At 41.8% G+C, this 15,666-nt stretch overlaps 1 protein-coding gene across 1 annotated transcript in view; it reads left to right on the forward strand.

The window, feature by feature from the left end:
• LOC126292261 (serine/threonine-protein phosphatase PP1-beta catalytic subunit) overlaps positions 1–15,666 on the forward strand; it is an 83,766-nt gene that overhangs the window by 63,129 nt on the left and 4,971 nt on the right. Inside the window, exon 7 of the mRNA XM_049986161.1 lies at positions 3,434–3,542. Within this exon, the coding sequence (XP_049842118.1) occupies positions 3,434–3,532 (99 nt within the window). The 3' untranslated portion in view covers positions 3,533–3,542. The remainder of the gene's footprint in view (positions 1–3,433; positions 3,543–15,666) is intronic.

The following is a 15,666-nucleotide window of genomic DNA, read 5'->3' on the forward strand; positions in this document are numbered from 1 at the left end:
CAGACAGGCACAATGAACAAAAAACACACACACACAGAATTACTAGCTTTCGCAACCGGCGGTTGCTTCTTCAGGAAAGAGGGAAAGAGAGGGAAAGACGAAAGGATGTGGGTTTTAAGGGAGAGGGTAAGGAGTCATTCCAATCCCGGGAGCGGAAAGACTTCCCTTAGGGGAAAAAAGGACAGGTGTACACTCGTGCACACACACACATATCCATCCACACATACACAGACACAAGCAGATATATTTAAAGGCAAAGAGTAAGGGCAGAGATGTCAGTTGAGGCGGAAGTACAGAGGCAAAGAAGTTGTTGAAAGGCAGGTGAGGTATGAGCGGTGGCAACTTGAAATTAGCGGAGGTTGAGGCCTGGCGGATATCGAGAAGAGAGGATATACAGAAGGGCGAGTTCCCATCTCCGGAGTTCGGATAGGTTGGTGTTGGTGGGAAGTATCCAGATAACTCGGACGGTGTGACACTGTGCCAAGATGTGCTGGCCGTGCACCAAGGCATGTTAAGCCACAGGGTGATCCTCACTACCAACAAACACTGTCTGCCTGTGTCCATTCATGCGAATGGACAGTTTGTTGCTGGTCATTCCCACATAGAAAGCGTCACAGTATAGGCAGGTCAGTTGGTAAATCACGTGGGTGCTTTCACACGTGGCTCTCCCTTTGATCGTGTACACCTTCCGGGTTACAGGACTGGATTACAGAATTAAAAAGATTTTCTCGTGCAAAACTCAGATTGCACTTTCCTCGCCAATATCCTGTGAATTGTGGATGAATGGTGGCAACAGATTCTCTATTCCTAGCTTTCCAGAAAGCATTTGGCACTGTGCCATACTTCATACTGTTAACAAAAGGCCAAGCATGTGGAATAGGTTCCCAGGTAGGTGAGTGGCTCGAAGACATAAGTGGACTCCAGAAAAAATACAGGGGGGAGTTCTGTAAAAGAACGGGCCCACAAAATTACAGATTAATATCCTTAATGTCAGTTTGCTGCATATTCTAACTATGAGAGCTCGTGTCCATGAATCTACATCTACATCCATACTCCACAAGCCACCTGGCGGTGTGTGGTGGAGAGTACCTTGAGTACCTCTATCGGTTCTCCCTTGTATTCCAGTCTCATATTGTTCGTGGAAAGAAGGATTGTCGGTATGCCTCTGTGTGGGCTCTAATCTCTCTGATTTTATCCTCATGGTCTCTTCGCGAGATATACATAGGCGGGAGCAATATAGTGCCTGACTCCTCGGTGAAGGTATCTTCTCGAAACTTCAACAAAATCCTGTTCCGAGCTACTAAGCATCTCTCCTGCAGAGTCTTCCACTGGAGTTTATTTGTCATCTCCGTAATGCTTTTACGATTACTAAATGATCCTGTAACGAAGCGTACTGCCCTCTGTTAAATCTTCTCTATCTCTTCTATCAACCCTATCTGGTACCGATCCCACACTGAGCAGTATTCAAGCAGTGGGTGAACAAGCATACTGTAACCTACTTCCTTTGTTTTCAGATTGCATTTCGCAGCACATTACACTTGTCTACATTGAGATTCAATTTCCATTCCCTGCACCATGCACCAATTCGCTGCATTTTAGTAAAATTTTCCATTGTTACAACCTCTCAGTATACCACAGAATCATCCGCAAAAAGCCTCAGTGAACTCCCGATGTCATCCACAAAGTCATTTATGTATGTGCCTAATCACAGAATTAAAAAGATTTTCTCGTGCAAAACTCAGATTGCACTTTCCTCGCCAATATCCTGTGAATTGTGGATGAATGGTGGCAGACAGATTCTCTATTCCTAGCTTTCCAGAAAGCATTTGGCACTGTGCCATACTTCATACTGTTAACAAAAGGCCAAGCATGTGGAATAGGTTCCCAGGTAGGTGAGTGGCTCGAAGACATAAGTGACAGATCAGAGATGACGGTATCATCAGGAGTGCCATATGGAGGAGTGGTAGGACCACTTTTATTATCTATATAAATTAATGATGTGACTGATAGTGAGCAGCAGTCTGTGGCTATTTGCTGACAAACTGTAGTGTGCAGAAAAGTGTCATTGTTGAGTGACTGTAAAAGCATACAAAATGATTTGGTGTGGAATGTAATGCACCTACCATTGTTCCGGCATTGTATATAGGTGGACTATTTAGGCTAAAAGCTTTTGTGGTCACTGTTACTTAACAGTTCTTGAAGATGCCAGGTCCGTGCCAGGTGAAAATTTCAAACACCCATTACTACAAAATAAATTCTTGTACTGCTTCTGTATTGCACATGTATTTTATCCCAGTTATGATATTCCGTATTAGATTCTACTGTAGCAAGGCTTTAACAAAGGCTTGATATAGCTCACAATACATATATGCCTTCTTCATTTAGCTTTGTATGTTTTCGTTGTGTCTCCATTGACCAGTGTCATCATGACCATTGTCTTGGAAGGCAAGATTCTGTGGCCCGCAGCGAATCTCTGAGGTGGGGCAGTGTTCTCTGGGAATAACATTCCCTATGAGCAGATGTCTCCATGTGCAGGAAATCTAGGTGCTTTGGTGATAAGCTGTGTCCACCTTTTCGCTCATGACACGCACAATAGAAACGAAATTTCTCGCAAGATAGGTGGTCCAAAATACTTACTAAAATAGTGCTTATTCAAGGTCACGACTATCCAGGATGTAGATGGATCAGTGCATATTTGACAGTGAAGACAAATAACAGCAGTGCTTCTCGAGTGCTTATGATTTGTGGAAGGGCAAGTAATTTTTTGCTCTGCCTGAGTTTTTAAAGCACATAGATCTTGCTTCTTAGTCTATTTTTACTTCTGAATCTTTTTCCTATACCTAGTGGATTTCCTGCCCTTCAGCTGATATACATGTTACCATTCTTTTCCGCACAGTGGTTAGACACTGGACTCGCATTCAGGAGGACGACTGTTCAATCCCACGTCCGGCCATCCTGATTTAGGTTTTCCGCGATTTCCCTAAATCGCTCCAGGCAAATGCCGGGATGGTTCCTTTCGAAGGGCACGGCCGTCTTCCTTCCCCATCCTTCCCCATCCTTCCCTAATCCGATGAGACCCATGACCTCGCTGTCTGGTCTCCTTCCCCAAACCAACCAACCTTCTTTTCCTGTTTCCTGTCTTTCACCTGAGGGAAAAACTTCCTGAAATTTCTAGACCCTAGAGATTAAACTGTGTTTTTTGAGCCTATCAACTCTCTAGAGTCATTCCAGTCATAGTAGCCGTTAGACGCTTTTGTCCCAGATATCGACTTTTTTATGTTCACTTTACAAAAAACTTCATACACTAGTAACGTGAAGGCATGGCAATAATCATTTTGTGGTTCCGTGGGAACTATGCAATTATTTGTCTTGATATAAAGAAGTGCCTCATAGCTCACTAAATTAACTTACTGAACTTATTTTCCTGTTCCAGATTTTGAAACCATCAGAAAAGAAGGCAAAATACCAGTATGCAGGAATGAATTCTGGGCGACCAGCAACACCCCATAGGAACCCAGCAAAGAAGAAATAAAGTGTGACAGGTTAGTAGTGAATTAGTGCAAATTATTTCTTTATTACTATGCCCGGCATACAGTTATTAAATGCACCACTCCCTCTCATTTTAGACACTAATTTCAGTGTCATTTGTCATTGGTCCAGATGAGATCTGTAATTTTTTTGAGAATATCGCTGCCATTGTGAGGAAGCTGGTTGTAGAATGCGTTGGTGGAGCACGTTCTTGGCATAGGGTATGTCATTCAAATATAATGGTAATGGTGATTGGGTGTTTGATGGCAAGGGCCAGTTGGGTGAATTTATCACAGGCATTGACCTCAAGATGGAATAAATTCTTATGTAACAGAATGGGTACCAGCAGGAAGCAGATTTAGTAAGTACTAACCAACTAGAAATAAACTGAAAGTTAAGATTTGGCGGGTACAGTGAGGCAATATGTCCTTGGTATAATAATTAATTATAAAAAGCTGATCTTGAGAATTATGTCCTGTAGCAACTTCTGAACTGGTCAAATGAAGTGCTTTCTGTTTCGAGTGGCTGTTCCCCAATCGGCCTTGGATTAGTAAAATCCTTGCTAGCGAGAATCAATTATGCTTATCAGAATTCAAATATGCCTTTACAATGACTACGCCAAACTCATATCTATTGTTGATATGGCTTCCATTGTAGGTTTCTGCTCAGTTCTCATCTCATATATTTGTTTAAAACAATGACAATATTGAGTGAATTTCTAAAATTTTTGTTGTATAAATACAAACAATGCTGAGAAGTGAAGGAGGTCAACAACAGAGAAATTGCAGCAATTATTTGAGCAAGTGGTGAAAATATTTATGTAAAGGCTCCCCTTTTTTATTGGGAACAAACTGTTGAATTGTGTATTTGTGTGGGTGGGGTTGGGTGTGGGTTTGTTGATGTGGGTGTGCCTGCTGTGTAGTTTCTCCGTTTTCCCCTTGCAGGGTGGTGATCTAATGTGGCAATTAAACTTCTTCATAGATCAAGAACTGTGTGCTGGACAAGACTCAAATCTGTGACCTTTACCTTAAACAGGCAAGTATACTGCCGACTGAGCTATTCGAGCATGATTCACAATTTGCTCTCACAGCCTCACTTCCTTCCGTACCTCTTCTCCTACCTCCCAGATGTGTCAGAAAAGGAAGTGGGTGGTTCAGTCAATAGAGTGCTTGTCCACAAAAGTCGTATGTCCCAGGTTTAAATCTTGGTCAGGCATGCAGATTTAATGTGTTGGAATGTTTCACATTAGTGCACACTCCACTGCTGAGTAAAAATTCACTCTGGTAATGTGGCAGTATTCTATGTTGCAGTATGCAGAACCACACTGAATACATTTTTCCAACATTTGCACTGTTGTCTTAGAAGATACCATTGCCACTTGGTGAAGTTTTTGTTGTTGTTACCAATCCAATACTGACCCTACGACTTATCTTAGAAGCTAGATTAAGGAAGGGCAAACCTATGTTTCTAGCATTTGTAGACTTAGAGAAAGCTTTTGACAATGTTGACTGGAATACTCTCTTTCAAATTCTGAAGGTGGCAGGGGTAAAATATAGGGAGCTATTTACAATTTGTACAGAAATCAGATGGCAGTTATTAGAGACGAGGGGCATGAAAGGGAAGCAGTGGTTAGGAAAGGAGTGAGACAGGGTTGTAGCCTCTCCCCGATATTATTCAATCTGTATATTGAGCAAGCAGTAAAGGAAACAATAGAAAAATTTGGAGTAGGTCAGAGACAGCAAAGGACTTGGAAGAGCAGTTGAACGGAATGGATAGTGCCTTGAAAGGAGGATATAAGATGAACATCAACAAAAGCAAAACGAGGATAATGGAATGTAGTCGAATTACGTCAGGTGATGCTGAGGGAATTAGATTAGGAAATGAGACACTTAAAGTAGTAAAGGAGTTTTGCTATTTGGGGAGCAAAATACCTGATGATGGTCAAAGTAGAGAGGATATAAAATGTAGACTGACAATGGCAAGGAAAGCGTTTCTGAAGAAGAGAAATTTGTTAACATCGAGTATAGGTTTAAGTGTCAGGAAGACATTTCTGAAAGTATTTGTATGGAATGTAGCCATGTATGGAAGTGAAACATAGACGATAAATAGTTTAGACAAGAAGAGAATAGAAGCTTTCGAAATCTGGTGCTACAGAAGAATGCTGAAGATTATATGGGTAGATCACATAACTAATGAGGAAGTATTGAATAGGACTGGGGAGAAGAAGAGCTTGTGGCACAACTTGACCAGAAGAAGGGATCGGTTGGTAGGACATGTTCTGAGGCATCAAGGGATCACCAATTTAGTATTGGAGGGCATCGTAGAGGGCAAAAATCGTAGAGGGAGACCAAGGGATGACTACACTAAGCAGATTCAGGAGGATGTGGGTTGCAGTGGGTTCTGGGAGATGAAGAAGCTTGCACAGGATAGAGTAGTATGGAGAGCTGCATCAAACGAGTCTCAGGACTGAAGACCACAACAACAACAACAACAACAACAACAACAACAACCAATCCAAATGTCAGACCACAATTTTACTGCCTTGATTGTATGTCTCTCATAAGAGTAATGAAATTGAGATTAGGGTAGAGTGAGAGGCGGTGATTTTGCTCCTCCTTTCATACTCAAATAGAACAGTACAAGAGAAGTAAAGTTGCTACTCAACATATAGCGGAGATGCTGAGTTCCGATAGGCACAATAAAAAGATTCACACAATCATAGCTTTCGGCCAATCAGGCCTTTGTCAGCAGTACACACACACACACACACACACACACACACGCACACGCACGCATGTGCAACTTGCACACACGTCTGCAGTCTCTGAGAGCTGAAACTACTCTGCAAGCAGCAGCTCCAGTGCATGGCGGGAGTGGCGACTGGGTGGAGGTAAGGAGAAGGCTGGGGTGGGGAGGGGGAGGGATAGTATGGTGGGAGTGCATAGAGTGAAGTGTTGCAGTTTAGATAGAGGGTACGAGAGAAGGTGCAGAGGGTGGAAGGGGTAAGTAACGGAAAGGAGAGAAATAAAAATAAATTAAAAGACTGGGTGTGGCGGTGAAATGACGGCTGTATAGTGCTGGATGGGTGAGGACGGTGACTAACGAAGGTTGAGGCCAGGTGGGTTACAGGAACGTAGGATTTATTGCAGGGAAAGTTCCCACCTGCACAATTCAGGAAAGCTGGTGGTGGTGGGAAGGATCCATACGGCACAGGCTGTGAAGCAGTCATTGAGATGAGTGGTATCATGTTTGGCAGCATACTTCAGCTACAGGGTGGTCCACTTGTTTTTTGGCCACAGTTTGTCGGTGGCCATTCGTGTGGACGGACAGCTTGTTGGTTGTCGTGCCTATGTAGAATGCAGCACAGTGGTTGCAGCTTAGCTTGTAAGTCACATGACTAGTTTCACAAGTAGCCCTGCCTTTGATGGGATATGTGATGTAAGTGACCGGACTGGAGTAGGTGATGGTGGGAGGATGTATGGGACAGGTCTTGCATCTAGGTCTATGACAGAGGTATGAGCCATGAGGTAAGGGATTTTGAGCAAGGATTGTGTAAGGATGGACGAGTATATTGTGTAGGTCCAATGGATGGCAGAATACCACGGTAGGAAGGGTGGGAAGGATAGTGGGTAGGACATTTCTGATTTCACTGCATGATGGGAGGTAATCGAAACTCTGGCGGAGAATGTAATTCAGTTGCTCCAGTCCCGGATGGTACCGAGTTAAGAGGGGAATGCTCCTCTGTGGCCAGACTGTGGGACTTTGGGAGGTGGTGGGAGACTGCAAAGCTAAGGTACAGGAGATTTGTTTTTGTACAAGGATGGGAGGATAATTACTGTCAGTGAAGGCTTCAGTGAGACCTTCGGTATATTTAAAGAGGGACTGCTCGTCACTGCAGATGCAACGACCACGGGTGGCTAGGCGGTATGGAAGGAACTTCTTGGTATGGAATGGGTGGCAGCTGTCGAAGTGGAGGTATTGCTGGTGGTTAGTAGGTTTGATATGGACAGAGGTACTGATGCAGCCACCTCTGAGGTGAAGGTCAACATCTAGGAAGGTGGCTTGTTGGATTGAGTAGGACCAGGTGAAGCAAATGGGGGAGAAGTTGTTGAGGTTCTAGAAGAATGTGAATAAGGTGTCCTCACCTTCAATCCAGATAGCAAAGATGTCATCAATGAATCTGAACCAGGTGAGGGGTTTAGGATTCTGGGTTTTTAAGAAGGATTCCTCTAGGTGGTCCATGAATAGGTCAGCATAGGATGGTGTCATGTGGGTGCCCATAGCCGTACCACGGATTTGTTTGTAGGTAATGCCTTCAAAGGAGAAGTAATTGCGGGTGAGGATATAATTGGTCGTGGAGACTAGGAAGGAGGTAGTTGGCTTGGAATCCATAGGGCGTCTGGAAAGGTAGTGTTCGATAGCAGTAAGGCCAATTTGCATTAGGAATGTTAGTGTACAAGGAGGTGGCATCAATAGTGATGAGCAGGGCACTGTGTGTTAAAGGGGTTTGTATCTTTTATATAGGAGGATAGGTCCTGGGTAATAGGTTGAAGGTGTTGGTCTATGAGAGCAGAGATTCTCTCAGTGGGGGCACTGTAACAAGCCACAATGGGGCGTCCAGGGTGGTTGCGTTTATGGACTTTAGGAAGCATGTAGAAGGTGGGAGTGCGGGGAGTGGTAGGGGTGAGCTGAGAGATGGACTCTGGGGAGAGGTTCTGGGATGGGAATAGTGGCAATTAATGAATTTCGGTGGCAGGAGGAGCAAGACTTCTGGTCAGGTGACTGATAGATATGAAGCCCACACCTACCACAGTAGTACTAGTTTATATGCCAACCAACTCTGCAGATAACGAAGAAATTGAAGAAATGTATGATGAGATAAAAGAAATTATTCAGATAGTGAAGGGAGATGAAAATTTAATAGTCATGGGTGAGTGGAATTCGGTAGTAGGAAAAGGGAGAGAAGGAAACGTAGTAGTTGAATATGGATTGGGGGTAAAAAAACGAAAGAGGAAGCTGCCTGGTAGAATTTTGCACAGAGCACAACTTAATCATAGCTAACACTTGGTTTAAGAATCATAAAAGAAGGTTGTATACATGGAAGAATCCTGGAGATACTAAAAGGTATCAGATAGATTACATAATGGTAAGACAGAGATTTAGGAATCAGGTTTTAAATTGTAGGGCATTTCCAGGGGCAGATGTGGACTCTGACCACAATCTGTTGGTTATGACCTGTAGGTTAAAACTGAAGAAACTGCAAAAAGGTGGGAATTTAAGGACATGGGATCTGGATAAGCTGAAAGAACTAGAGGTTGTACATAGTTTCAGGGAGAGCATAAGGAAGCAATTGACAGGAATGGGGGAAAGAAATACAGTAGAAGAAGAATGGGTAGCTTTGAGGGATGAAGTAGTGAAGGCAGCAGAGGATCAAGTAGGTAAAAAGACAAGGGCTAGTAGAAATCATTGGGTAACAGAAGAAATATTGAATTCAGTTGATAACAGGAGAAAATATAAAAATGCAGTAAAAGAAGCAAGCAAAAAGGAATACAAACATCTCAAAAATGAGATCGACAGGAAGTGCAAAATGGCTTAGCAGGGATGGCTAGAGGACAAATGTAAGGATGTAGAGGCTTATCTCACTAGGGGTAAGATAGATACTGCCTACAGGAAAATTAAAGAGACCTATGGAGAAAAGAGAGCTACTTGTATGAATATCAAGAGCTCAGATGGAAACCCAATTCTAAGCAAAGAAGGGACAGCAGAAAGGTGGAAGGGGTGTATTGAGGGTCTATACAAGGGCCATGTACTTGAGGAAATCATTATGGAAATGGAAGAGGATATAGACGAACATGAACTGGGAGATACGATACTGCGTGAAGAGTTTGACAGAGCACTGAAAGACCTGAGTCGAAACAAGGCCCCGGGAGTAGACAACATTCCATTAGAACTACTGACGGCCTCGGGAGAGCCAGTCCTGACAAAACTCTACCATCTGGTGAGCAAGATGTATGAGACAGGCGAAATACCCTCAGACTTCAAGAAGAATATAATAATTCCAATCTCAAAGAGAGCAGGTGTTGACAGATGTGAAAATTACCGAACTATCAGTTTAATAAGTCATGGCTGCAAAATACTAACACGAATTCTTTACAGACGAATGGAAAAACTGATAGAAGCCGACCTCGGGGAAGATCAGTTTGGATTCCGTAGAAATATTGGAACATGTGAGGCAATACTGACCCTACAACTTATCTTAGAAGCTAGATTAAGGAAAGGCAAACCTACGTTCCTAGCATTTGTAGACTTAGAGAAAGCTTTTGATAATGTTGACTGGAATACTGTCTTTCAAATTCTGAAGGTGGCAGGGGTAAAATACAGGGAGCGAAAAGCTATTTACAATTTGTACAGAAACCAGATGGCAGTTACAAAGAGTCGAGGGGTATGAAAGGGAAGCAATGGTTGGGAAGGGAGTGAGACAGGGTTGTCACCTATCACTGATGTTACTCAATCTGTATATTGAGCAAGCAGTAAAGGAAACAAAAGAAAAATTCGGAGTAGGAATTAAAATCCATGGAGCAGAAGTAAAAACTTTGAGGTTCGCTGATGACATTGTAATTCTGTCAGAGACAGCAAAGGACTAGGAAGAGCATTTGAACGGAATGGACAGTGACTTGGAAGGAGGATATAAGATGAACATCAACAAAAGCAGAACGAGGATAATGGAATGTAGTCGAATTAAGTCGGGTGATGGTGAGGGAATTAGATTAGGAAATGAGACACTTAAAGTAGTAAAGGAGTTTTGCTATTTGGGGAGCAAAATAACTGATGACGGTCGAAGTAGAGAGGATATAAAATGTAGACTAACAATGGCAAGGAAAGCGTTCCTGAAGAAGAGATATTTGTTAACATCGGGTATAGATTTAAATGTCAGGAAGTCGTTTCTGAAAGTATATGTATAGAGTGTAGCCATGTATGGAAGTGAAACATGGACGATAAATAGTTTGGACAAGAAGAGAATAGAAGCTTTCGAATTGTGGTGCTACAGAAGAATGCTGAAGATTAGATGGATAGATCACATAACTAATGAGGAAGTATTGAATAGAACTGGGGAGAAGAAGAGCTTGTGTCACAACTTGACTAGAAGAAGGGATCGGTTGGTAGGACGTGTTCTGAGGCATCAAGGGATCACCAGTTTAGTATTGGAGGGCAGCGTGCAGGGTGAAAATCGTAGAGGGAGACCAAGGGATGAATACACTAAGCAGATTCAGAAGGATGTAGGTTGCAGTAGGTACTGCGAGATGAAGAATCTTGCACAGGATAGGGTAGCATGGAGAGCTGCATCAAACCAGTCTCAGGACTGAAGACCAAAACAACAACAACAACAACAACAACAAAATACTGTTAAGCACAGTACCCCAATAAGAGCTAGAAATTTTTTGCGATGACAATGTGTGTCTAAATCTGGGTGAAATATGAAGCTTCAGACAAAATTCAGCATCGTCGTTGTCAGGGAACATCTTACCATCACTACTAAGATGCTGAAGAATTATGGTTTACTTGACGATGAAGTGAAGAACTCTTGAAATTAAGCTGCTAGACCTCTCCAGCTTTACAGTCCAGCAAAAATCGATGGAGGTAGTCATAGGTTGCAAACCAATTCTTAGTGCTATTGGTTTCTCCCAGCTAAAGGCTAGTCAAATTTCTAACCAAGCTTATAACTCCCACAGATGGCCACTGCAAAAATTTTATTAAAAAGTCTTTGATGTTCATTACAAAAATTGGGAAAATCAGTTTTTGTCAGCCTGGATGTTGTCTCTCTGTTTACAAAACTTCCATGGAGGACACATTGAACCTGTTGACAGACAACTCTCCTCCTGAAAATATGAAGTTGTTCTGTTGTGCTTTGACCACCACATATTTCTTCTGACGGTAATTTTTATGAAATGACTGACAGAGTGGCCAAAGGTTGTCCATTGTCTTCAATAGTGGCCAGCTTCTTGCAGAGTGTTTTGAGGAGCATGCATGACAGTCAGTCATCCCTGATAAAGACTGAAGCTTATGTAGAAAGCTAAAGATTTGATACAGAAATTAAACTGCGAATGTTTTGTACATGATGCTAGCATTAGATGGCTGCTTCACATCCTGTGCCACATAGATCCTTCCCCAAATCAGCTTCTTTGAGCTGCATCGATGGGAATCGTAACAATTCTTTGACACTGCAATCCCTTTGTGCCTTCACATGCTAGCATCTATCCCATACCCACCTCCACATCTGTCCCTAGATCTCTCACTTCACTTCATTAATCTATGCCCACAGTGTTATCTCTAGAGTCTTCCTCTTATTCTGTTCCATTCTGTATTCGTACTCCTTGAAATCCACTCTTCCACTTGACATGCTACATCAGACTTCCTCAGGCTCTGCCAGTGACAGATTGCTATAGCATTCTCTGCTTGCTGCCTCTCCTACTGGGGCGTGTTCTACCTTCTCCTCTACACCTCGCCCCCCTCCCTGCCCTGCCCCATCTTTTCCCTGCTACACATACACCGAGTGAGGTGGCACAGTGGATAGCTCAGTTCTGACCAGCCGTCTTTAGGTTTTGAATGATGTCCGTAAATCACTTTAAGCAAATTCCAGGACAGTTACTTTGGAAAGGGCATGTTCGATTTCCTTCTCTGTCCTTTCCTCACCTGAGCTTGTACTTCGTACACTAATCTTCCTTCTCTTTACACACTCCACCTGACTACCGTCCTCTGCTGTCTGCCCTCTGCAGTCCCCGGTGTGATTTTTAATAATGTGTTTACAAATGCCTTATTTTTAAAACTGCAAAGAGCTGCTGTTGCAATATAATTCTTTATTTACTACCAGTTTTGATATTCAGATATCATAAAATTTGAAAATTGACATTGCTTGCATGACAGTGTTTCAACTGTGCCATAAAAAATAAATAAAAACAATCATGCATTGTTGCTGTCAGTAATAAAATCCATTACACTATCGACAAGACACACAGACATCACTCGCAGATGAGATCTTAGGCCTAAGAATTGGCTGATTGTTGCCTGCGAGGCAGTATGAGGAGCTACCTAATGACCGTGGGGGACACGATTAGCATGTCATCGATCCCTTCACCTTATATTGCCAGTAGATGAATTCTGATGGACCCCCTTCCTCTTTTTTTTATTGAAGCAGCTCTTCATTTGGCCTTATGAGTCTGAGTGGACCCCCATTAGACCTCCCTAGATCAGAAAAAATTTGGAGGTGGTACTGGGAATCAAATACAGGTGCACCGAAAACAGTGATCCTAACCATGTGGGTAGTCACTGTAAATAGTAAAATATCATAATTATGTTATGGTCATCAGTCCAACTGATCTGATGCAGCTCTCCACTGTAGTCTGTCCTGTGCCAACCTCATCATCTCTATATAACAACAGCAACCTACATCTATTTGTCTGCTTTCTGTATTAGAACCTTAGGCTCCCCCCCCCCCCCTCCCCCCCCCTCCTCCCCCCCTGCCCCAGGCAGTTTTAACACTTTGGGCCAACTGCACCAATGTCAATTAAAAAGCTAGATACCCTACAGTTATGTTATCACATTTAAATCTTAATTGTGATTAAGTTTTCTCAGCACTACACTAACACAGGTTAGAAAAAGGGAAGTGCCCACTGTACGTGCTCAGAAAATGATAATTGTAGTCTGTGGTACTTAGCTATATAACCTCCTTGGTACTTAGTCACACTTTTCAGTATATCATAACTTGGGTATTGTTACCTCACTATGAAGCGCAACTAACAGATGCTGAATTTCTCAAAATTTGAAACCGATGTCCTTTTAGAGGTGGCCAGCTGTAATGTAAATGATTTAGAATGCTAAAAAATGGATGCGTGTGGTGTTAAGGGAGAAACTTAAGGCGTGTTCAAATATAGTAACAGTCTAACAACAGGCCACAAAACAACAGTGTTCCATATTATTAATTGTGGTTGTTGACAGTTTGGCAATTAAGTGACAAATAAGATCTCCTACTGTAGAAAATTTCCACATTATACCCCATAATAGACTGAATCCTTCTGTGAGTACAGTCCACAATACCAATGACTCCAGGAAATCCATCTCAAAGTGTAATTCTGCTGGAGGACAAAACTTTATGTATTGTGGAGACTTTGCTGCTATGATCCCCAATACGTCACTGATAATTCTTTACGTTGTTGTACTATGTACATTAGCACTACCACCAATAGCTGTATTAAATGCACCAGATGCTTGTGCACTCAATGTCTTTAGAACTCTGTTCATTGGCAAGACAGTGCTATTCTGATGAGTAGGAAATTCCAACCTCTCATTGATTTGACATAATAATCACTACACGTTTCCTTTGAAAGACAAAGTATTTCTTCAAATTTCCTATTCCTGTAATCTGCAAAAGGATTTCCCCTTTCCACAAGTACACCAGGGAATTGTTATTTACATGGTCAAGGTATAATACTTCATCTTCTGTGCCATCCAAAACATCAAAACACACCACCACCTTATTATGGTACGTGTTTACTTCGTTCTAGCCATGATAACCTAAACTAGCCTCCAACCTCCATCAACTTTAACTGTGATTAACTCCCTTGTTTAACAGAGGTTGATGAAGTGGAATTTTGCATTGGCCAGGGTTAAATGTGAACTAACTTTTAATTAGCATTGGTGCAGTAGGCATTTTGAGTCCTGGTTCTTTTCAGCATGCATGTCACAGAATCCCAAACCTTTTTGCATATCTTAAAAGTGCTTAACAATTCATTCTCATAATGTTAAGTACAAATTCTGATTTTTTTTAAATTTAGAAAGCTTCTTTTATATTATAATTACAAAATAATTTACTACAAATTTAGCACACAAATTTTATTTAAATTTTATGAAAAAATCTGTGGGGATTCTTATTACTGCAATTAACTAGAATTTGTCATTGTATGGTACAGTTTTAAATACCCTGGTATGCATGGTGTAACTTTAGTCAGGGCAGCATAATTCTGTTTCTTTACTTGATAACTTTCCTGTGAACATTATGCTTTTCTTGGGATTCTCTTTCTTCTTTTTCATGGAAGGAATTCTATCAGCAAAATCCTTTTCTAGAAATCTGTTGCTACATACATCTAGGGGAGTAGCAGTGTTTTGGTGTATGCTTCATTTCTTTGCAAATTGCAAACTTAGTTGCAGAAGAAAATTTGTCTTGATTATTTTGTAGTTTTCAGTATGACACGAGTGTTCTCTCCACCATTATAAAAAAATGTTGGAAAATAGTTTCTTTCACCATGTCATTTGCCATTTCTTGAAAAGGTAGTGAAATGAGTTGACCATTCTTGTTTACACCAATCTTGTCAAGATTGTAGCCTTGAATGGTATCAGGTCAGGTTCTTTGTCTTCAGAGTTTTGTGAAGAACCTCCACTTCTGTTCGTGTCATCTCATGAAGACTTGACAATCGTAGAAAGACTCTATTGTCACTCCACTTCAGGCACAATAAATGTTTCTCCCCCATTACTATACAGTCATCTTTCTCTAGCTTTGTTGGCTATGCCTTGTATAGGAAATCCACTATGATTCAACACATAGGTTCCCACAGCCTTGGACTTATTCTCCCACAAAAAATAAAAAAATCTGGTGAACCGTAGTATCTGGTGAACAGTAGTATCTGGTGAACCGTAGTATCTGTCCCTGTCACTCGTTGAGGTAGCCAGTTGGGGCAGTGATCGTGAACTGTTTAACTGGCCTTTAACCACGTACAGTTCATTGTGTAAAACATATCTTGTCTTTAAATCAGCACACACATGGAAAATAACTTCCTCTGAATCTACACACACCTTCATCATTGATAAGATTTTCCTCAGGTGAAAGCAAATGATTCTGGAAATGTCTGATCTTATGCAAGGGATCACAACTAGGTTGGTTTCTTGGAGTGTATGAGGCGCTATCATTTACATGTAGTTGTAGATACATACAGACACTAGAGAACAGCAAAGAACCTATTTCCAGCCAGAACTGAATCTGCAAAAGATGTGGAAACAGTTATTTGTAGACCAGTAATCACATGTTTTGTTTTTCTTTACAAGACACGCATCGCTTGGAACAACAAAGAGCAAAATACATTTCTTGAA

The sequence above is a fragment of the Schistocerca gregaria genome, chromosome 9 (assembly GCF_023897955.1).
Source record: "Schistocerca gregaria isolate iqSchGreg1 chromosome 9, iqSchGreg1.2, whole genome shotgun sequence".
NCBI classification, from domain to species: Eukaryota; Metazoa; Arthropoda; class Insecta; order Orthoptera; family Acrididae; genus Schistocerca; species Schistocerca gregaria.